The 24,345-nt window shown below is 37.8% G+C and overlaps 1 protein-coding gene across 2 annotated transcripts; it reads right to left on the bottom strand.

The window, feature by feature from the left end:
* Nucleotides 1–1,529: 1,529 nt before the first annotated feature.
* Nucleotides 1,530–21,981, bottom strand: LOC121856266 (threonylcarbamoyladenosine tRNA methylthiotransferase-like). 2 transcript variants are annotated; one of them, XM_042351673.1, is made up of 12 exons: nucleotides 21,610–21,979; nucleotides 19,548–19,765; nucleotides 17,971–18,098; nucleotides 17,677–17,815; nucleotides 17,139–17,276; nucleotides 13,389–13,481; nucleotides 12,462–12,650; nucleotides 10,067–10,269; nucleotides 9,439–9,584; nucleotides 8,977–9,157; nucleotides 2,843–2,989; nucleotides 1,530–1,871 (listed from the first exon to the last, which is right to left on the bottom strand). In XM_042351673.1, exons 3-12 carry the CDS (start codon nucleotides 18,079–18,081, stop codon nucleotides 1,545–1,547), a joined length of 1,674 nt encoding a protein of 557 aa, XP_042207607.1. In that variant the 5' UTR covers nucleotides 18,082–18,098; nucleotides 19,548–19,765; nucleotides 21,610–21,979; the 3' UTR covers nucleotides 1,530–1,544. The 2 variants fall into 2 exon arrangements, with proteins under 2 accessions (XP_042207607.1, XP_042207608.1); XM_042351674.1 differs by lacking the exon at nucleotides 19,548–19,765 and having other exon boundaries at nucleotides 21,610–21,981.
* Between the last annotated feature and the right edge of the window lie 2,364 nt (nucleotides 21,982–24,345).

Raw genomic sequence — 24,345 nt, 5'->3', positions numbered from 1 at the left:
AACAAAAATTCGGTTAACGAACAAAAATTCGGTTAACGAATTTCTTACGAACCGACCTCAACATGTTTTCGCTTGCTCTGGCCGGTCAACCAGCTTTAGTATCAGTCCGCCAATACATTAATCGGTTCTAGGGCTTAAATTCCTAACTATTTTAGTAAATATCAAGAAGTTTATACTATTCAATAATTTTAAAAGTTTAATATTCAATTTTTTAGTCATTTTAACAATTATTGAACATAATTGAAGGTAAAGTGACTAGTTTAAAGCGCAGCATCCAGCCTCTTAACACAGCAAACAGGCGTTAGTCTCTCTGTTTTCACTGGAGGTAACATCTTGCTTGAGACTCTCTTCAACTAAACGCTTTTTTCTGTGTTTCCAAGCAAATTATTGGTCATTTTGAAATATATTTTACATATTGACAATATATAATGCAGTACAGTGTTGATTTAAAGAAAATAATCTTGAAATACACCAAGAGAACTAAAATTTTATGGGTGAAATGGTGCCATGGGGTGACTTCTTCCACCCCAATGCCTTCTCTTCTTCCTTCTCCTCCACCCCCATTGTAATTCCCATCATCATCATCATCATCATCATCCAGGAGCCTTCTACATACACACCTCAAAGTAAGTGAACTTTTCTACCCTTTTTGTTGAATTTAGGAAATTTTCGGTGAGCTGGAACCAATTACCCAAAAACCCATTGAAACAATGGTTTCGGTTAACGAACGACCTTCTGGAACGGATTGAGTTCGTTAACCAAGGGTCACTGTAATGCTCAATCTTAGTCAAGTTTTCTTCACTACCATCTGTCCACTATGAACAAATGTTCAAGAAGGGGACATAATAATTAACTCTCTCCCAACACTTTTTTACTTTTTTACTTTTATCCTCTTCGCCACTGATCAGCTTGTTAGCCGCTTGGGCGATCGGTCACGTCTCTTTTCATTTATATTCTTCACCAAAAGATCGGCTCGCTAGCCGCCCGGGCGAAGATATTTTAGTGGTTGGCTCTATTACTTCCACGTGTTATTTCAACAATCTTATAATTCATATCCCATTACAGGTAGTAGGCAGCTATCAAACAGGGAAGATATTGGAAGCATAATGTGTTGTCTAATGGTAGACCCTGCTGCCATATGGCACCACAAAAATTGTAACCAAGTCCTAAGTTGCTGATCTGACTTTCTGCCCCATTTACACACAATTGCAGGGTTCCAATTGTTTCTCTTCCTTTGATAAAACAGCATATATACTGGACTGTATATAATTTCTCGATTTATTTTCATTTTCGCATTTAATTACGGTTGTTTTTAATACTTTATTGCTGTATTATTATTTTATTTTGTATTATAATTTGTATTAGTTATTATTATACCACCTCCCTCCCCCCCCTCCCCCAACCTTGAAGTGGGTCAGTGACCTCTGCCTGGGTGGGCTAATCCTGTGAAAAAATAAAATAAAAATGGTACAGTATCCCATTCTTTGTTGATGTTTTATTTCTCATAATAGGGAATAAATTTGTCTCCACAAAATTACAAAACTTTAATCAATCATATTTTCATTCAACATTTTAAAACACACCCACGCAAGTTTGACTAAGAGGGCCGATATGAGCAATATAAAGCTTAGAATAATGTATCGCTCCTGCTTGGCCAAATCTTCCTTCAGTTGGTTTCTCTTACTGGGTTCTATTATATCTTGAGTGTTCAGTAAACCAGAGACTTCACCCTTGGGCAGGGAATCAGTCATGGCTGGGGAGATGGGTTTAGACATTTCAACAGGTCGTCCACGCATGTAGTGCTTCCCCGTTTCAATAATCTCCACTTCAACTAATTTTCCCAAAAAATCTTCATTTTTGGGGACCAGCACCTATAAAAAAGACAATGACATATTTACAATATTTAGAATTGAGATGAGAACTATGGTACATCTTTACTTTAGAACAGATACAAACAGTGTTGTTGCCAGTCTTCAAGTAACACTCATTTAACTTATTTACCTATGTTTCTTTACACATATTAATACAGTATACAAAGTTCAATGTACCTCAAAGACAACAATAACCATCGAAAATTGCTGCAGACAGTTGTCAAATGTAACATTAATCCTGTTGTGGAAGACAAAACTACATACTGTACTGTAATTCTATGAACTATGAAAGCATTGATAACTTTTCACATATAACTGTGAATACTGTACTATAAGATATGAGTACAGTGATATCTCCATCAGCCGGAACAATTGGTGCAGAGCACTTCTGGGAATGAGAGACTTCCGGGTAACAATACTCTCTCAAAGCCAGAAAAAAAGCCCTCATCCCCAGAATTTTCTAGGTAACGGAAAAATTTTCTCAGAAGTTCCAGAATGATGCATTATTTCATCTCTCAAAGCCCCCCAAAACTCCCCATACCCTGAATTTTCTGGGTACCGGGAAAATTTTCTCCGAATTTTCCAGAAAATTCCCAATGCTGGAATTTTCCAGAAAATTCCGGCTTTGGAAACAATTTTCCCCCAAAAATCTCAATTCCGGCTATCGGAGAGTTCCTGGTTTGAGGGATTCCGGCTAACCGAGCTATTACTGTACAGTACATGCACAAAGCCCGTGTCTTTCTGGCATCTGGTACTAGGTATGTGTGTCTTAAGTCTAAATATAGATTCTAGTACAGGTTAGCTATAGAAACATACAATACAAACTGTTAAGTACAGTATGTGAGCATATAAGTTTACAGCAGTTAACTACAATATTGAACATACACCATGGTGATTTGTAATACAGGGTGTGTAATGACATTTATAGAATTACAAATAAAAATTTATGGGTTAGAAAACAAAAGTGTTACCTGTTCATAAAATTTATTGTGTCCAACCCAATGTTCCTTGTCATGAGCCTCCTCAGTGACTAGAACTGTCTGTTTTTCCCCTAATTTATGATCATAAGGACGGTAGGACTGAAACACTTCTGTTAATCGTCTTGTGCGATTTTTCACCTGGAGTGAGTAAAAAAATCATGATGAGCTGCAAGAATTTTAAAGGTTATCAAATATAAATATACCTTTCTTGTGTCTTATATACTACAGTATTTAGGTTTATCTAATATTTGAAATAAAAAGGCACATTCAACTGTATTCCCAGCTATAAAATCTATATTTAAACTACAGTACATTACCCCATATAGTACTATACAGTATAAAAGAACATTTTACATAGAGACCAACATATGTAATTTTTTTAATACAATTCCATTGTGGTGGTTAATATTAAGGCTCCTCCCCAACTTACAACGGTGTTGGGACCCAAATCCAGGCCGTAAGTCGAACTAGTCGTAAGTCGAAAATGCTTAAATAATACCTGTACTGTACATAGAAAATCTAAAATAAGTGAGTCTTTTTCTTCTCAGCACCAAAGAACTCTCACTTTTAAGCTTGCCAGCTATTTTAAAGTGAATAACAAAAACAAATTTTGTCAGTGCACAGCACAATCACAGACTCGAAAATATGTAATTTGACAAAATTTTGGTACGTCTGAGGAGGTCGTATGTCCGGGTGGTCGTAAGTCGGGGAGGAACTATAGTTATATCACTTTATCATTGGACAGATCTTTACATAACATTCGCTTTCCATGCTCTGATTATTACTATGTACACTTTCACTGGCAGTGGGACAATGAATCTACATATTAATTTGATTATCATATACAGGGTATAATAAGCATATGTTGCACCCATAAACTATGAAAAAATGTGAGGGGAAGGATGTTTAACCAGTAAAAGGTCACATTATTATACTGTAACCCCCCCCCCCCGGGGCCGGAAATTTTTTTTTATGGCCCCAAAACCCCAAAATGACCTAAGAAAACAAGAAATACTAGTAAAAATGGCAACTTGCCTCATTTAAAAGTGCTACTTGGCATTTAAATCCTGGACAGGTGCAGTTTTGCCAAGGCTACTGGCTCGCAGTCCTGTCACAGTACTTTCGGTCGGCCTTGCAGCCATGTATATACATATTTTTTCTTCCCCCAAAAAAAATGCAGCATAAAAAATGAACCTAAAAAAGATTTATGCAATAAACGTATGGAATTTTTATTTTTTTACAAGCGGCAGTGCCAGGCGCTGCACACTCGACGTCGGCAGAGGTATTTTCCATCCCTCACAGTCTATTTTCTTTATATTTAGACTACCCGGTAATATTATTTGTTTATATTGTAATTAGATTACTATGGCAATATGCAGTGTAGGAGGGAGAAAGGAGTGTGGGTGGGTGTAACCATGCAGTGGAACAGGGAGTGGTAGGGGTGGAAGGAGTACTGGACGTTCCTGGAGACGGGGAGGACAGCAACCCTTTCTCCTCCACTTGCCACTCATCATAGGCGTCGTCATTGTTTTCCTCTTGTTCAAACATGTAGCCTGGTTTACTATCATTACCATCACCTTCAATGTCACTATCAATACATACCTCTCTGTCAATACCATGTTCATTTTCACCCCTACCAAATAACTCCGAGTATATCTCATCTTGATTGAGTTACTATAACGTGCCATGGCTATTGAGACTCTACTGCGCAGGTAGTAAACAGCTATCTAACAGGGAGGTACTACTGCCTGGGAAGATATTGGAAGCATAATGTGTTGTCTAATGGTAGATCCTGCTGCCATATGTGACCAAGTCCCAAGTTGCTGATCTTACTTTCTGCCTCATTTACACACAATTGCAGGGTCATAACTGTTTCTCTTACTTTTGACAACAGAGCATACATACTGTACAGTACAGTATATCGTTTCTCACTCTTGCCCTTTTTTTCAGTTTTGTATTTATCATTATTATTATTATTATTATTATTATTATTATTATTATTATTATTATTTACTATTATAATTTTTGTTTATTTTTGCTATATCAATATTTTTATTATTTTTATTATATCCCCTCCCCAAGTATATTTAGAAAATGTTATAGTATGTGAATGACCAGAGATAGCAACATCAGCGATCACGTACTTGAACGTTAATGACCAGCTGCGGGTTAACTCCTGACACAAAGAAGGATGTAGAGCTAAAGAAACAAAGGAAGTACATTCAGGAGCCAGTGCATGCCCAGTACTTGCCAACAGTGAGTAACAGAGACGTGACCGATTGCCCAAGCAGCTAACGAGCCGATCAGTGGTGAAGAGGATAAAGTAAAAAGTAAAAGTAAGGTTAAGGAAGGTTGATAACAAAAAGAAAAGCATCAAAATGGAGATACAACTAATGGGTTTTATGGATTTTTGCAGGTTCTGGAATGTGTGACAGACCTGAAAATTTGTGAACAGTACAAATGAGGCCCCTGTATCATCAGGTTCACTCAGACCACCCCGGCCAAAACCCGTTTTTATTGGAAAGCACTATTTTTGGCCTAGCTCTATACGATGGTAGTTGATAAGATCTCCTTAGTACACTGTAAATAAGGTTGAAAGCCCTTCGAAAATAGGGTGGAATATCGATTTATGGCAAAGAGGAAAGTATGGGCTTGGCTTTCACGTCGTCAGGTGCTCTTGTCCCATCAGTGAGTGAGTGAGAGGGGCGGGCAGCCAATCACAGCGCCCGGCCTGCAGCCTGTGGGAAATATAAAATCCCACAGCAGTATTACCTCTCGACACTAAAAGAAAACGGATCCTTAAGGTTCGATTATAGTGAAACAAACTGAATCCATCGAACCAATTACGACAGAGGTGGCGATACTTATGTATACGGTATATGTATATAATTTAGTATATTTGGGTTTGGTGCTGTAACTACCGTAACTAAAAATTATTTAGTTTAGTATTATTTTACATGAATAAAGCACTAATAATTACAATAGGTAAGAATGTGATGTGTCATATATTCCTCCGCGTACTTTACACACACCGGGGCAATTAGCCGAGGTGCTGAAACTGAAAATGTTGATTGTGAACCCAGAAGCCAAGGAGTGGGTAAACAAAGCTGAGTGTAGGTACAAACTGCTGTGAGACATAGACCCTTGAGTGTGCCTAATTACAAGACCAGCCTAGAGTGATTACCTAGAAACTTAACATTACGAAATATTTACAACATACACCGAAACCTGGATCCACCATATGGACGTTACTCCAGGCCCTCTAAACAGGACAAGAGGCTTGCTATCCACAAAGGCTAAGTACCCTATTTTATAACTTCTGGCCAGTAGTATATATTATATGGGGAAATTATAAGATAGCATTACTCCGTATGATAATCACAAAACATCCAGTAAGTTCTCATTTTAATTCACTTATTATGCCATAAAAACATACCGGGAAGAATTGTCAGTATACTGTATTGGTAACCAGGCAGGCCATACTTATCTACAGTCAAGTATTTGCCTTCTTTCAGTGGATGATAAATGCCATCACGAGAGAGAAAATTCTACAATTACAGTGAGTACCAGTAATTCATTTTCGATTGCAGTTAGATCTTGTATTTCACGAGTAATATAGACTGGAAAAATTGCACCAAATTCAAATACATAAACTAATGGGAAAAATAACAATATAGACTGGTCACTCTACATCAACCTCTGATGTTCCCATTTATAACCTCCAAATGATACAAATTCTGCCTTTATTGACTTGATTGTGCTTTCCGGAAACTAGTTTTTAGGCCTACCTCAAGTAATTTAATCACACGCTGCTTCTCCTGCATCGAGTACTTGGCAAACTTAACTCCCTTATGATAGTCCTGCTTCTCCTTTTACTTATTTGGCTGCTTAGGTGGGTCTGTCCCACAGCCACCCCCACCAGTAGAGGTAGAGGCCATTATCTTGACTAGACAAGTGGCAGCACCAACCAAAAAAAGCACACAATAACAGCCTGGGCGATCGCTAGGATGGCACAGGCTACAACGCGATAGTTGCGTTCTTGTAAACCTTTTTTACGTTCACCACCGGCAATTCGATCACCAGAACCCTTCTTGGAAACATTCTTCTTACCTTGTCTCTCCATATTCATCACAAACACAATAAAATTGGAGAAAACAGTGAAAATCACGGAGCAATTGACAAAAACCACGCGATTCAACTGATCACGTGATGTAAACAGAGAGCGCTGGTGTAAACTGTTATTAGTCCTCACTGTGAAACATTCTTATTACTTATTCTTTTCATACATTATTTACGGGTAACAGTTAAATTTGCAAAAAAAAAAAAAAAAAAAAAAAAAAAAAAAAAAAAAAAAAAAAATAAATAAAAAAATTTACACTTCACAAACAAAAGACACGAATCAATTGAACATGTGATGTCGAACGTGAACTGTAAACATTGCATAACCCAGCGCCATGCTTACAACGTTGAGGATGGAATCGCGCTATAGCCAACAATTGTATGCAAAAGTTACATTTTACAAACAGCATTCCCCTATTCAACAATTACATTACAACCAAATTCTCGTTGACAAATACAAGACTTGGTTACATTAGGTAGTGCTCGCGAAATAAAAAAATGCAAAATGAAATCGCGCGAAATATGAAATCTTACTGTCGTTAAAAAGTTATCAGGAATTATGCTTGGTGCTCTAGCCCATCTCATTTTGCTTAGGTGTGTTAAGTTTTTGGCATACGAAGGGCGACTATGGCAGTTGTGTCAAAAAGATAACACAGCCTTCTACCACGTCTCGGCCAATGACAGTGAGCGTCTGCAATCTACATCACAGCCCCTCCAGCCAATGAGCGCGGAATCCCTCTCTCCCTCTCCCTCAGTTCTCTTTTGTTGTGGCGGGATCTACGCTCTGATATCGATTAAAGTAAAAAAAACCATAAACTGGTGGGAGTTTTGTTGCTTCAAGTCAACATTGCAACAACCCAGTACATTACTTCATGATGTGCTACCACCTACCATCTGCAAGTACAGTCCTTTAGCTTCAAAATGCATAAAAAATAAATGCTGTATCTCAAAAAACAACAAAGTTATGCATGTTTGAAGTTGGAAAAACTTTAAGTGCATTTTTTTCGGCTTTCAAATATATGACTGTGTAAGGGCGGAAACGATCTTCCTGCTCGTTATCACTGCTAACTCTCTCGTTTGCTGGTGCGGACAACACTTAGGCGGTTGGACAGAGGTGAGAACGGCAGCGACTATCTGGGCCACGGGCAGATTCACCCCAGCCGCCATACAGTCACTATCTAGCTACCCCGCTGTTTGTCAAATTCTGGCTGTGATCTCATCATAGGTCCTGGACCCGTGGGCTGTGTCCCTAGACCTTCACCTATCGACTGTCAATTCTCTGGTTATTTACCACTACCACATACCACGACCGTCAGTTCATCTCATTCCGTCTGCTGTATCAAGACATCGGGTCTGCTGTATCAAGACATCAGCCACTGTCGCTCGAGTGTGGAGTTGAATGGACGCTTCCCTACCCTGAGTGTGGATCACCGTGTTCCAGAACCTTCCCCCAGGGCCACTGCCGTAGGAAATATCTGTTCATTGTTTGATTCTATGGTTGTTTGATTCCATTAATTGCTGACTCCCCCTTTATTGTTCAATTCTATCAATTGTTGACTCCCATTAATTGTGATTCCATTAATTGCTGACTCCCATTAATTGTTTGATTCCTTTAATTGCTTGCTTCCCTTAATTGTTTAAGTCCATTAACTATTGATTGCATCAATTGTTTGACTCCCGTAATTATTTGATGTTTGTTGAGTGGTGTCAGAGTTTTGTGTTATATTTTTTATAGTAAATAGATGTCAATCTCAAACAGTTGTTTGCTATTCCTCAGAAAACCATGGTCCTTGACTTTCCTTTATTAAGAACCTGATTATTCTGGTAAGGGATTTCTATCCCTAATTCGCAGGACTTTACAGACTAAGAAGAGAGCATTCAGTTGGAGAAAGAACAGTCCTCTCTCTCAATTGTAAAGGTTCCGAGGGAAACAAGGACCAAGAATCTACTATTGGAAGGAAGGATAGGTTATACATTACCAATCAATGAATTTCACAGCAAGTCACCTCTTTCGTTGGTACTCTTTGCATTTTTGCTGCAGGAGTACCTGGTCGAGGGTAGAACTGGTTAATGAAAAGTGATGGGAATTTGTACTTGCTACACAGTTTGATTGTATCTTGAAAATCTTCTTCAGTTTCTGTTGGAAAGCCACAGATAATATCTGTGGCCACTGTGATACCTGGCACCCTGTAAAATGAAGAAAAATAATTAAATGAACTTAACAATTAATTACCATTAAATTAACTTTGCACTCACGTAAACAACAATAACTCCAACAACTGAGGACATGAATCAAGTTTAAGTCTTATTTAATAAAATCAATTACATAAAGCATCAAAAGTAAACACCCCTAAAACTGTACCATATAATCCCTACAATATTAGGATGGAAGTCCAGTACACCACCATATAGATACAAGCTCATGTCCTAAATAAGACAACTTACTTCAAAACACAAGAAAGGCATACCTTCCCCTCAAGAAGTTAACAACTCTACAAAAATCAGCAATTGTGTATTCTCTCTTCATGTCTCCTAAAACACCATCATTCCCAGACTGGACGGGTACGTGTAAAAAGGCATAGACACGAGGATGCTGCATAATCTTGGCTATTTCCTGTAAAATTTATAAATAAAATCAGATAAATTATTTAAAACCCACAAAGCAAGGATATAAATTTCAATCACTGATTAATGTTTACATGAAAAGACAGTAAAGAAGACATAAGTGGGGTACGAGAAGGGTGGGCAGAGTAGACAGAACAACTGTACTGTACAATAATAAGTGAGTTGAGGAAAGCAACTGTGAATAAAATGAAAAATGACAATGCTTTTGGGACTGATCTGTTTTTCACAGAATTTCTAAAACAAGTTGGCTGAAATGAATTAAATATTTCATTTAATTATATAACTATACAGTGGTAAAAAAAAAAGACCTTCTCAGTACAGTAATTCAAACAAATCAATATTTGTGATATTACCTGTATCTGAAAAATGGAGAGCCATAGAATACAAACAGTTTAGGACAATATGGCCCCAAGAGATTCATCTGGTTTACCCATTCACTTCATACAGTATATCACTTGAGTAAATAATTACCTCTAAGTGATCCAAAATATAAGGTGGGTTTGTCATACCCAATCTTAACCTACAGCCTTCAGGTATGACTTCCACAAGTTGCCAGAGCAGCTCAGGTAGTGAGACTCCAATATCTTGTCCATATGCTCCTGTGTCCTCTGAAGTGAGCCACACTTCACATACACCTTCACTAAATGACTGCTTAGCTCTAGCCACTACCTCCTCTGTTGACAAGCAAATAAGTGATTCAGTAAATTCATATGTTCATATTTATAATCAATAACCATATCTTAAAACTCTTGTCTCTTCTACATCTAGAATGTCTCAAAGGTGACTGATTATTAAGTCTCAGTGAAGACACTTGTGTTAGTCGTGTTACATATGAGGCGCTCCGCATTAGAAGGGGGTGAAGCGAAACCCTGGCCAAAATGTGTTTTTTGATGGACATCACTATATTTTCACCCTTCCTCTACATGTTGGCATTGGATGTAACCATCTAGCTAGAATAGAAATATGGTAGAGGCCTTCAAAAATAAGGTGTGATTTCGCCTCAGGCCGGGAGCTACGTATATGGCTGTGCGCTCAGTCAAAGAAAGTGGCAACATCCCGTTCAGAGCGCGTGCCAATAACAGCACGCCTTCTTCGGACCATACCCCCTGAGGCAGCCAACATCAATTGATTTCCCCTTGCTCCTCGGCCAATCTTCGCACCCAGATGCTGCCTCCTCCTTAGTTTTGGCGAGTTGTATAGCATAAGGAGGTTCAGTGTACTTTCTACTGCCATTTTTGATAAATTTTCAGCGTAAAATTGATGTTATTTGTGTTCCACGGGTGTGAGAAGTGCTGTGCAATATCTGCCCGATATTAGAGTAAGACTTGAATGAGGCCAGGCCTTCTGGTGTGGGTTCAGGAGCCTATTATTCCTGAGCGTGTGTTTAGTGACGACAGTGCTCACGTGGACACCCCAGAAATGCTTGGTGATAGTGATAGTGATTTTGGTATACTCAAAATACAAAAAGTGACTGCTATGCATCACAAGACTTTTTTGCAGACCGTGTTACGGTACAGAGTAATGTGACACGCACTGACGGCAATAATGACGATGTAAGTGAAGATGAAAATGATGAGAGTGAGTCTAATGGTAACACAAACAGTGACACTAATGTATCACAACAAAAACATGCAGACTGTGAGGAGGTAGAAGTGGACAGTGACGAGACATGCATTGACCTTAATAGTGATGAAAGTGAGCCTGACCCAACGAATGCTAGTGAAAGTGAGCCCATACCCCAGTCTTATAATGAACCTGAACTGTTGTGGCATTAATGTATATTCAATGATTTAGTTGATGAAGAATCTGTGTGGCAATTTTCAGAGAGGGCAGAGAAAGACTTTGATCAGTACGTAATTGATTATGACGAGACCGTTAAAGTTATACGCACTCCTCAGGATTTATGTAACTTCAAGTTACTATGATCTTCAGGGAAAATAAAACAAAGGAACTAAACAAAGTAAGATTGTAATACTATTATCATAATACTGTTTTTACCAAGGATTATAAAACTTTCTCCGCCTTTGTATTTGTATGTTTATTACGTAGTGGGGGGGGCGGGGGTGTAGTGGTGGGGGGATAAGTGTAGTGGTGTTCCTTATTATTTCACACTATTATACTTAGCAATATTATAAATCTCTGGCTAATAATAGGGACGGAAAGATAAATACTGATAGGCAAATGAGTTTTTTATTATTATTTTATTTTGGGGGGGTTTATGAGGGGGGTGTAAGATGAGTGCTGTTTTTGGTGATCATTAACTTGTTTTACAGTATTAGCCCACAATAATAAGAAAATTTGGCAGAAAACCACAATTATTGTTGGTTTGAAGATCAAACAACTGTACATCACGGGTAGTTATTAACATTCAACTCACGATAAAATAACTAGTCACAGCACTAACTTCCAGTTTTCACAGTTCACTAGTAGAGGGATTGAGCTGCAGAGTTAAAAAAAATTAACCCTCTAGCATGAAAAACAAAAAAGTTTGAACTTCGAAAAACTTTTAATGCATTTTTCTCATCTTTTTTAATTTGGCGCTTCACCCCCTTCTAATGCCTCATATCTAGTTCTGTAATGTACACAGATAGTGATAACAGATTGACCTAAGAAACTGCAGTATGACTGAGAGTAACACCACACTGCATGGTGCTCAGAGTCATGAGTAACAAGACACTTTCCTCACAAGCTGTAATTCACCTCAACAGTTACAAAAGTATTTTACTCTGGTATCCAACTTCCACAAGGCTTTTAAGATTTCCATTTCCTTGGTTCCTGTCAGTATTTTACTGTACATATAATAAAGAGGTCTTACTTAGTGTGTCCTGTGTTCTATGTTAAGAAAATCATAAAATAAAAAGATTACCTATTGAGTATGACCCCAGTTGGCCACGTGCATGTTTTGTTTTACAATAAGAGCACTGATTCAGGCACCCGGTGTTGATGGATATAATTTCAATAAGTGGATTTCTTCTCACTTTAGGTAATAGAAGTGAAGCTCCTCCCTGTTTCTTGCCAGACTCCTTCTTCTGACCAAGCAGTCTTACAGAATTACCTAGAAAATAAAAGTATCTTATTATTTTTACTCACCTCTCAATTCCAAGTGGGATGAGCCAGGGGTACAGAAATACCAATGAAGAAGGAAATACAGTAATACAGTATCTCCGTTAGCCGGAATCGCTCAAACCCGGAAATCTCCACTTGCCAATATTGAAACTTGCTCGGAAAATGGTTCCCAAAGCCGGAATTTTTTTAAAATATCCGGCTTTGGAGACAAATTTTCCGAGGTTGAAAATCGAGAGAATTTTCTGAAAATGTCTTGATTAAAGATGAAAGTCAAAGGATATTTTGTGGGGAGGACCTGACCTGACTCAATGTCATGTGGAGGTAGGGTGGGGGGGGGGGATTAGTGGGTATCATGACCTAAAAATGTCTTGAATAAACACGTAATATTTTTTTAATAACGTTGTTATACACTTAAAGACCTAAGTTGTTGAAGTGCAGTAATAACATAACATCAAATGATTTTTTTTAACAATTCGGATAAGAAATGTTATCTCCAACCCCCTCCCCATATACTGTATTCACTTTTTTTTAACTGAGGTTCTACTGTAACGATGAGAGCCATAGATATATTGTAATTGCAATTCAAGTACAGTAAACAATTGGAACACTATTCATATGAATTGCCTCACTGACCCAGTTCTTTTAACTGTGAATACAAAAAAAATTAAGCACCATAAAGACGCCCTCCACAAATCTCCACAAGAGACAAACCATCATTAGGACTCACCCTTCAAGGTCTCTTCCACTACTTCTACAACACGATCAATTTGTTGTACTCCTACGATGCTCAGACCTTGAATAAATTCAGAACGTGGGGCAGCTGAAAACAGAAATACAATAAAGAGGTCAAAGTCTCTCGTGTTCTGAAAACAAATTATAAATGCAAATTGCTATAACCAAATATCTCCATCCCATCTTTCCCTCATCTTGTTTATTCCTATTTTCCTGTAGCCACAAACCTCAACTGTGCTTTCTAGGACAATTCTCTTACACTGCCCTCATTCCAATCTAATTCCTACTTCACCCCAATTTACATGAGAAAACTTTTATCCCAATCAAGTGCATAATTTTTACTTCTCACAAAGTTATGTTTCTGCTGAAGTATAGTACAGTACTCCCCTTCAGCATCACATCCTTCCCTAAAAATTAGTACAGTAAAGACTCAAATAACGACGGTAATGTGTCCTCCAATACAGGAGTGTAAGGTGAATCATCTTACAGTATCGTGAATCACTAATTACCATTAAAATAAAGCAATAATGATGAGATATGTTCCAAAGTCTGACCTTTTCATTCTTTTGTGTGGTTTTTTACCCTCTTTTCCCCCCAAACAATAAAATTAATTAAATATCAATATTGTAATCATCAAATGATGTTTATGAATGCACCTTATACAATATAAATCACTAATAATAATAAGGTCACACAAGAGGAGATGGGATGCCATTGTTGTTGTCAGTGTTTACACCCATGATGACAGTTATCCAAGAAAATAAGACCCTGGTTGTTGTTGTAGCAAAATTAATGTAAAAAAATATGTATGTTTTAATTAATGTTATTTAATGTACAGTAGAAGTAACCACCGATGTTAAAGACAAAAGTAAGACTGATATTGGAACGCCAACGTATACGTGTACACTCAAGGAAACAGCGTCATTTATCTTATAAAGAATAAGGAAAAAAGATTCATTCTTGTTTATTACTGAATATGTATTTGATAGAATTAATGTTTTTTTTAATTAATGTTTATACGTACTGTACATGAAAAATGAACAATACAATTCATTAAAAATACATAGAATGTTAAAACACAAAAGAGGAGACGAGACGACATTGTTTTAGTTAGTGTTTACACCCGTGACGATGGTTCTACATAAGAAACTGAAGAAAATAAGACCCTGGGTGTAGCTGTAGTAAAATTATTGAAAAAAATTAATATGTATGTTTTAAGTAATGTTATTTAATGTTTATAAATGGAACAATAAAAGTAGCTAACCACTACAGTGATCCCTCGGTTAACGAACGCCTCGGTTAACGAATTACCTTCCATAAGAATCTTCAATTTGGTTAACGAAAAAAAATTTGGTTAACGAAATTCTTACGAAATCATGTCAACATGTTTTCGCTTGCTCACCAGCTGAAATATTAGTCTGCCAATACAGTAATCGGTTCTAGGGCTTAAATTCGTTCCCATTTGAGTAAATATCAAGAAGGTTGTACTATTCAATAATTTTCCAAGTTTTATATTAAAATTTGTAGTCATTTTAACACTTATTTAACATAATTGCAGTACAGAAAACTAGTTTTTGGTGCATCAATCAGCCACTTGATTCACCCACAAAGGCGTCAGTTTGTATCTCTGGTCAGTGGCGGTAACATCTTGCTTGTGGCTCTCTTGAACATAACTATTTTTACGTTTTTACAGTACAATTATTGGTCATTCTGAAATGTATTTTACATACAGTCAGTTCTGCTATAACGCGATAGTTGTGTTCTTGTAAAATATCGTGTTATAGAAAAGAGCGTAATAGAAATAACAGGGCTTATGGAGAAAATCGGGTTAGGTGCAGATTACTACTCGAAATCGAAAAAAAATTAGTAGTTAGCCTAACACAAAGGATAGCACAGTCTAAATAAATGTTACATTCATATCTAATAATGAAATCATACAGTAAATGTAACACTTTGCCTTGAAAAAATATGAATATAACTTGATGGGGGAGAAGGGTGATTTTGAGGTTGATAACATCGAGCTTCTCTTCAAGTGTTATATCCTTTCTTTTACGATCATCACCGGGAATTCGATCACCTGAACGCTTCTTGGAGATATTCTTCTTTACCATATTCACAGTTAATACCACAAAATTGGAGAAATAGTAAGCAGAAATCGCGTTACAGCAAACAAGCGTTCGCGTTATACAAATATCGTTCCTCTATTCATAAATCGCGTTAGAGCAAATTCGCGTAATCAAAACACGCGTTATAGCAGAACTCACTGTATTGACAATATATAGTGCAGTGCAGTGTTGATTTAAAGAAAATAATCTTGAATTACACCTAGTGAACTTAAAATTTTATGGGTGAAATGATGGCATGAAGCATAGGGTGATTTCTCTTCCACCCCCACTTCCTTCTCTTTTCCCTTCTCCTCCACCCCACTTCTAATTCCCATCATCATCATCATCATCAGCCAGGAGCCTTCTACATACACACTTCAAAGTAAGTGTACTTTACTGCATTTATTTTTAGTTTCTATGTAATTTTCAGCGAGCTGAAACCAATTACCCAAAATCCCACTGAAACAAAGGTTTTGGTTAACGAACGACCTCCTGGAACGAATTGTGTTTGTTAACCGAGGGATCACTGTATTGGTAAAGAAAAAAGCGAGACAGATTCGGAATGCCAACGTAGGTTAGTGCGTACATGTGAAAACGTATCGTCATTTCTCTACATAAGAATATGAAAGCAACACTTATCTGTTCATATATATTTTAAATAATAATTACAAAGGTAAAACAAAATTTCTATTCACCAGTGGTGGTAAAGTCGAAAACATAAGGACAACCAATGAATGTTGTACGAGTTTTTACTCAGATGACAAAGTCATCAGGTTCAACCCTGGCATAGCTGTTGCTGAACCTGTAGTTGTTGCTGAAGCTGCTTATAATGCTGAATTTGATGGTTTAGGCCTTCGAATAATAAAGCTGTGGAAAGAACATTGCACAGCTGCTTTCTTTTCTTAGTATACATCTTTATGTATGATCATATGCATTTTTCACATCCCTATTATTTTTAATGCTTCGTTCTATTAATGGATCCACTTCAGAAAATATGTTCATTGCTTGCTCCATATATCCACAGACCTTTCACCCTTTTCATATCGTTTTAACACATCTAATTTCTTGGCTAAGCTTATACACTTTCTTTTAGCTTTTGAATCAGCACTACCATTACTTGCTCATGTTGAATAGGGGCACAAAAATATTGTAAGAACTCTGAGAAAGTTTTTCTCCTCTTCCTGTTCAGATGCGTGAAAACAGACTAGCCCGTCAAGCTGCGATTGTTTTTTACTACGTAGTGATACTGGCGTCACCACCTCTAAGGCGTGTTTGTTGGTTTTTTATTTGTATAATACATATCGGGATTTAGTTATTATGTATATGAAAATGTAATGTTTTATATTTTTTATTATATTTTTATATTAAATACAAAGAAATTAATGGTATAAATTGAATTGGGTCCTAAATTAACCAGGGTCTTAAACATGAATCGTCGTTATCGGAGGCTTTCCTATACAGTACTTGATGTTATGCTCTCTGTTCACTATACAACCTTCACCCCAACTACTGAACCTATCTCCTGCTTGATCATACAATAATTATCAATTTTACTTTTCTAATGTCAATAAATCTTAAGAGAATTCTAAAAAAATCTTTGATACACATATTAGATACACATCAAAAACAGCAGCACCTACCCTGAGGAACACATCCCGCTACGACCACCTTTTTGCCAGCTTCTCTTCCTGCTTTTATCTCATTACGAAAGTGGTCCTCGGCTGGATTCTTCACTGTACAGCTGTTCAGTAACCAAACATCAGCTTCTAACTTTTCATCTGTAAGAGACATAAACCTAGGTAAGCTGTAAAACTCATGCCCCAAGTTTGCCATTACACATCAACTCGTAAGATTACAACAATTATTTGAGCCTGTGGATCACTAAATATTCCATTTTCCCCCTAAACTTAAAAACATACATACAAAAAAATTATGAATGGTAACAAAAGCTCTATTATGCAGTACCTTCACAAATCTAATAAAAAAATTCAGGTCTGTAATAACACTATACAGTACAAATACAGTATATCACATGCAATATTACTTAAATATACAATAGACCAGGAGAGCCCACTTACTTAATATCGTACAATACCTGAGTTTTCAAATTTCAAAAACATTATTCATCTTCCAATAATAAAATAAAACCTATACAGTATTGTTCAAAAGGTGACTAACCAACAATTCTGTATCCATAAGCTGCCAGCTGGCCAGCCATGTACTCGCTGTCTGAGCTGTTGTGTGCACAGCCCCACGTCTTAAGGTAGACTTTCTGGGTCCCCGGGATGATGCTGGAACATACAGGCTCCTCCCTCACCTGCCATTATCAAAAATATCTTCAACAATTCCCTTGTTTCCTTAAAAAGACTGATGTTTGGTATTTATCCATGATAGGCTGATCTGCAGATACTTTAACTAACTGGTGTAATAAATCATCATGACAGATTTTGTTCACACAGATGTTACACCCACCTCTTCAGTAGGAGTTATCTTTCGTCGCCTTACTCTTGGCATCACTGAGTTACGTGAGCGGGGAGCTACGATATCAGCATCTTCACGTACTAAATCTTCTATGTCTTCCATTTTTCGTTATGTTACACCTGAGAATTGGGAAAATATTTCATAAATTGTTTTTTGTAATTGTCTAGATGAGTTGCATGCCTTTAACTACTGTACTGTGGGACATTTCACCATAGAACACAAATACTGAACTTTCTTACTGGGTGAAATTGACGAAAAATGTACAAGCAATACATTCGCATGAAACAAATTTTAATATTTCTTTCAGCTTAAATTAATGGACTCTTCAAATTAAGCAAGATTTTTCTAGATATTCTAAACGAGCTTGTGGAGCCCCTTGAGATCCTGTTCTGTAAATGCCTGGAGGAGCAAAAGGTCCCTGACAACTGGAAGATGGCTTATATGAGTCCTATATTCAAGAAGGGCGATCGTCATTCACGAATAATTATAGACCGGAGAACCTCACCAGCATAGTGTGCAAAATACTAGAGAGCATCGTAAGAGATGCCAGGATGGGACATCTGCTACGAATCAACCTTATAATGGAATGCCAACACGGGTTTATGGCGGGAAGATCCTGCTTAGCACAATTACTCAAGGTACTACCTGGTACATGCTTGGACTCAAATTCTAGAACAAGGCAGAAATATCGACAATATATACCTAGATTTTGCCAAGGCTTTCGACAGTGTACCCAGTGAAAGGATGAGAATTAAAATGAAACGGTACGGGATTCAGGGAAGTGTCCTAGCGTGGATCAGAGACTTTCTGCATGACCACAAACAGTGTGTGGTGATAAATGGTGCATAATTGTCATGTGTACCTGTGACTAGCGGGGTAACACAGGGCAGTGTATTGGGCCCGTTGTTGTTTGTCTATTTCATTAATGACATATCAGAAGCTATACACTCCTCTATACAAATGTTTGTGGACGATGCCAAGTTACTTTGGGAAATTAAAAACCAAACAGACTGTGAAGAGCTGCAGAAAGATCTCTATGAGCTTCAAGAATGGTCTAGGAAACGGCTGCTTAAAATTCAAAGCCACGAAGTGCAAAATGATGCACCTGGGACGCACCAATAGTAAGGAGGTATATCACATGTCCCAACAGGAAGAAGAGACTGCATTGAGACAATGTGAAAAGGACCTGGGTGTGTATGTTGACAATAAACTTAAGTTCTTGGGCCACTGTGAGAGGAATGGTGAGTCAGGCAATGAAACTAGTAGGTCTTATAAGGTCCTTTAGGTATCTGGATGGTCCATTACTTGTCACAATCTTCAAGAGTGAAGTGCTTCCCGGTCTGGAGTACTGTCACCCCGTCTGGTCCCCGAGGTATGCTAGAGGTTGTCAATTGATTGAAAATGTCCAAAGGAGGGCCACCAGACTGGTGTCTGCTCTATGGAACCTCAGTTACCCTCAGAGATCGGAGCACCTGCAACTACCTAGCTTATACTACAGACGGGCGAGGGGAGACCTAATCGAAGTGTACAAACATCTCAGGTGGCACTACTCAGTCAAATGTACATACCTGAAGCTGGAGGACGTTCTCTCCACAAGTGGTCAAGGCTCAAGATTGAAGAAGCCTTAAGTCCAGAAAACTGTGAGGGTAAATTTTTTTGGAGCGAAAATTATGAACAATCTGCCAGAGAGCGCTGTGACGGCACCGAGTGTGAGCTCATTCAAGGCCAGACTTGACCACACAGGAGATGGTTCCACTCTATTCAGGAGCCAGTGCATGCCCAGTATCTGTCAACAGTGCATAACAGAGATGTGACTGACTGCCCAAGCAACGAATGAGCCAATCAGTAGCAAAGAGGATAAATGTAAAAAGTAAAAGTTACTTAAGTAAAATCCAAGGAGTCAGATCACCAACTTTATGTAATATTTAATATAAGAGGCTTAACTATTTGATAAAAATGATCATACTGACAAAATTTGCAAAGTTACAAGTGGTAAATATTCGTCCATTGGCTGTTCTCAGGTTTTTGTATGAGAATAGCTTCTTTTTTACGTTTTTCGGTGTTTTATTCAAATTTGACATTCATTTCTTGTGCAAATTAGCAGTTTTTGCAAAAAATTAAAATTTAATTTTGGTGAATTTATAGTTTTACACAGGTCTTCCTTTTGCTGTTATTTATTTCGTAATGTTTAGATAATTCTAAGACATTTTTCTTCCATGATATTTTCACCGGAAATCAAGGATAACCGAGATATTAATTCTTCAAGATTATTACTTTCGCTCGTTCACAAGTGTCACCATGTCTTGTTTACATCTGGCGGGGGAGGACTGACACCAGCTCACGCATCGCTCCAGACCTCCGTGTTTGCTTCTTATTGAGCAAGATTTTTTTTGTTTTAGCCAATGAACAATGAGTCAGTGGGTCGGGAGGTGAGATTTTAATTTTTAGTATCAGATATGGCAGAACAGTTGGAAGAGCTGTGCCGACATTGTGAGAATGATTATTTTGTGTCAATTGCAGTTTCACCAGAAAAATAGTGAGGCAATTTCTTCTTTTTTTTTTTTTTTATAAAACACAGTGTATTACCGAATATAATTCTTTGTCCAAAGTGTAATAACCAATGTACACTGCGTGAAGAACAGCATATTTGATGGTGTCACAATAGTTTTACAGATTAAGGTAAGATGTGGGGGCATGAAGAACGGGGGGTTAGGATAGGTTTTGTTGGTTGGTTAGTATTTTATTTATTTGATTTATTCGAAAAAGAAAAAATCCAACATTTTCCGTTATGATTGTTGGTGGGGGTGTATCTAAAAGAAGAAAAAAGTGATATCTGGAGTAAATAGATATCAAATTCATTCCATACTCACCAAAACCAAATGAAAAACCTATTTTTAATATCAAAATAAAGACCGGTGTGATACTATAAATTGCCCTACATTTAAAAAATAAAAATAAAATACCTAACCTACAAGGAGGAAGCGGAAAGGAAGAGACAACCGACTCTAAGTGAGGAGTATAACCTCAGGTAAACAGGGTCTGACTAATTACCCAAATGTACCCAAATGTAGCCGCAATGAAGTCAAATAATGGTCCTACATGAATAAATCGGACTGCCAATCACTTCTCGACTGGTATTTGGTGTCACGAACTCACAAAAAATTGGTAAACTTAATTTAATCTGAGTTAATAGATCGAGTGCATGTACCTAACCTAACCTAACCTAACCTAACACAACACAACTCAGATTAAATTAAGTTTTCCAATTTTTTGTGACTTTGTGACACCAAATACTAGTCGCGAAGTGATTAGCAGTCCGATTTATTCATGTAGGACCATTATTTAACTTCATTGCGGCTATATTTTGCTACATTTGGGTAATTAGTCGGACCGGGTAAACATGGTGGGAACCTGCGGACAGCCACTAGATGAATTTTAACCCAACTTGTGATGAAGACGGCACGGTCATAATTATATTAAAACACCTTCCACACATGCTGCTAACTCTACCCCCAGGGTCACACTACTCTGGCTCTCACACCTGATACACCCATAAATGTGCCCTTGGTTATATTATATTCCATGTCATATTTGTTAATGAAAGTACTAAAATGACTGTATTTTACTCACTCTTTAAAAAACTAGGTATTTGGTGTAAAAATATCGTAGGCGTTAGTGTGTCTTATCACTCATATAAACAAAAGTGTTTCGTCTGCACGGCGTCGCTACTTCCTCCTGAGGCTGAGAACACCCACTACTACACACTCTACACCCACTACTACACACTCTACACCCACTCAAATATTTTTACAATTGCTTTAATCCATCTTTGATTCTTGATCTAACATGTTTTAGGGTGCTTTTCTTTTACATCACGTCAAACTGGGTGTATATCCTATCGTGTACTTAGCTTCTTCTGAAACTAGTGACCCGACCATGTTCCGTAAGCAGACCGGCTGGAGCTTATGTACACTTGATTTAAGGATTTTTTTTTTTAACCTCTTCACCGCTGATCGGTTCGTTAGCCGCTTGGGCGATCGGTCACGTCTCCGTTACGCACTGTTGGCAAGTACTGGCCACGCACTGGCTCCTGAATGTATATGAACCTGTCGGAAATTGCTTGATTTTTATCGGGGGTTTTGGTTGGGTCGTTTTCCGACAAAAATCATGGCCAAGCGAATAAAAAAAAATAGAAAAACATATAAACCAAAACTTATTTTAGATGCCCAGTATCTGCCAAGAGTGCGTAACAGAGCCAGTACACTCCTAGTATTTGCCAACAGTGCGTGACAGGGACGTGACCGATCGCCCAAGCGGCTAACGAGCCGATCAGTGATGAAGAGGATATAAGTAAAAGTGACCTGACCTAATTCGCTCAGGGACTCATCATATGATGGAATCACTTATGTCTTACCTTATTGGCCTGGTTATGGTTCTTTTGTAATCACTGGCGGTGTACGAACACCAACGTCTCTTCTTTATTTTGGGAATAAGGAACAAGTTACTACAATGCCAACTATGCTGGTCTTGACGATATTTACACTCGTTCTTACACTTACGACACTTCACTGATGTCCAGAGAACACCATGAGATCTAAAAATGCTAAAGATTGTTCAGTTTTTTCCTCCAAAAAAAAAAAAACACGCAATCAACTCCATATAATTGAAGTGACACCCATCGCAGACTTCCATGGTCGGAAATGAATTTGAATTTCGAAATATGAGACAGGAAATTACAAAATTCTTGCCTAACGCCTCATTTTAGCCTTGCTTCCCTCTGTTCTCATTATTGGGCGTCTTTTCTCTCCAACTACTATAGCTTCTCTACTTTAATACGTTTATCCCTCATTATCTGTTCTAAACTAGTGGGCCTGTGATTGTAAAAGTCGATTTTCCTGCTAAATTGGCTGGATGGTCTTTTCATAACACTAACATTTTGTAGGCAAATTCTCCACAAATTACAGTCTCTTGCCGGTACCCTTGTATTATGATGTCGGCCTGTACACTTTCCTTTCTTTAATTTCATGATTGTATTTGCCATCTACGTAATTTGATTGAACGTATTTATAGACCACCATTGCTTTCAGAGTACTGTTTGTTGGTTACACCATTATTCTACCCAAGTCACCTGATTAATTGCCCCCTCCCCCAAGTGGTTGAAAATCTGAACTTCTGCTGGATCTTTAGAACGCGCCCAAGTGCAGGTTTTCGTGATAAATGCATTCGCATAGAAACACCACTTCTCGAAATTTTGTCCTTTAAGGAACTTTTGACTAGGTTTTTGTCCATGAAACAGTAATGTCACTGGATTTCTTTAGCGTTTTACCGCTGCCATATGGCATCACAAATTGTGACGAAGTCCCACTGACTTTCCGCCTCATTTCTCCTATTTTGACATCACAACAAACATATATTATTTCTCTCTTGATTTTTTCTGCATTTACTTATGGCTCTTTATTATTATTATTCTACATTTTTTATTATTATTATTTTCATTTATTATAATTGGTTATTAAATTTATTATATATTTTATATTTTCGCCGCCCAGGCCAAGGTGTAGGTCATTGTAAAATGACCTGTGCCCGGGTAAGCTAATACCCGTAAAACAAAGAAAATATATATATGTCTTTTGTTAAAAGAAACTATGCTATGAGGTGAAAGTCAGTAGGAGTTTGTCCGCAAAACTCTCACTTGTCTGCCGACTCCTTACCCCCTCAATTAGCTGTTCCCAGGCCAACACAATACCTGAACCTTCGTAATAATTCCACTCGTAACTTTTACTTTACTTTTATTCTCTTCATCACTGATCGGCTCGTTTGAGTTTGAGTCGTTAGCCGCTTAGTTGATCGGTCACGTCTATGTCACGCACTTTTGGCAAGTACTAGTCATGTACTGGCTCTCTGTTATGCACCTTTGGCAGATACTGGGTATACACCGGCTCCTGAATGTACCTGAACCTGCTCCAGTGTTGGTCAAGTCTGGTCTTGAAAGAGCTCACACTCGGTGCCGGCACAACACTTTCTGGCAGATTGTTCCAAGAGTTCACAACTATCACCCCGAAAAAGTTTCCGCCTCGGGGTGACGCAACCTAGCAACAATACTCTTACCATTCCCTCTCTCGTTGTACATAATATATTTTCTCACACTTTCTGTCTGTCCACATACCTTTACACTTTTCCATTCTTTCTCTCTCTCTCAACTTATTTATCTATGTACAGTATATCTCTTACACTAATGTTTATTTAACTAACCATCTGTAACTCAACATCTCACTCCTTTGTTCTCTCTAGAGTTCTAATTTAATTAAGTAATACTTTTCCATGTGGTATTTATATTGATTAAAAAGTGCACTTATTACTAAACTA

Source organism: Homarus americanus, unplaced genomic scaffold, assembly GCF_018991925.1.
Source record: "Homarus americanus isolate GMGI-L3 unplaced genomic scaffold, GMGI_Hamer_2.0 scaffold48016, whole genome shotgun sequence".
Lineage (NCBI taxonomy): Eukaryota > Metazoa > Arthropoda > Malacostraca > Decapoda > Nephropidae > Homarus > Homarus americanus.
This window is presented reverse-complemented; position numbering and strand designations above follow the sequence as displayed.

Coding starts and splice junctions, on each gene's coding strand:
- LOC121856266 (XM_042351674.1), bottom strand. CDS start 18,081: ATGGAAGACATAGAAGATTTAGTACGTGAAGATGCTGATATCGTAGCT. Junction 9,158..9,438: donor GTTAACTTCTTGAGGGGAAG/GTATGCCTTTCT, acceptor TTCATTTTACAG/GGTGCCAGGTATCACAGTGG. Junction 1,872..2,842: donor ACAATAAATTTTATGAACAG/GTAACACTTTTG, acceptor TCTTTTTTATAG/GTGCTGGTCCCCAAAAATGA.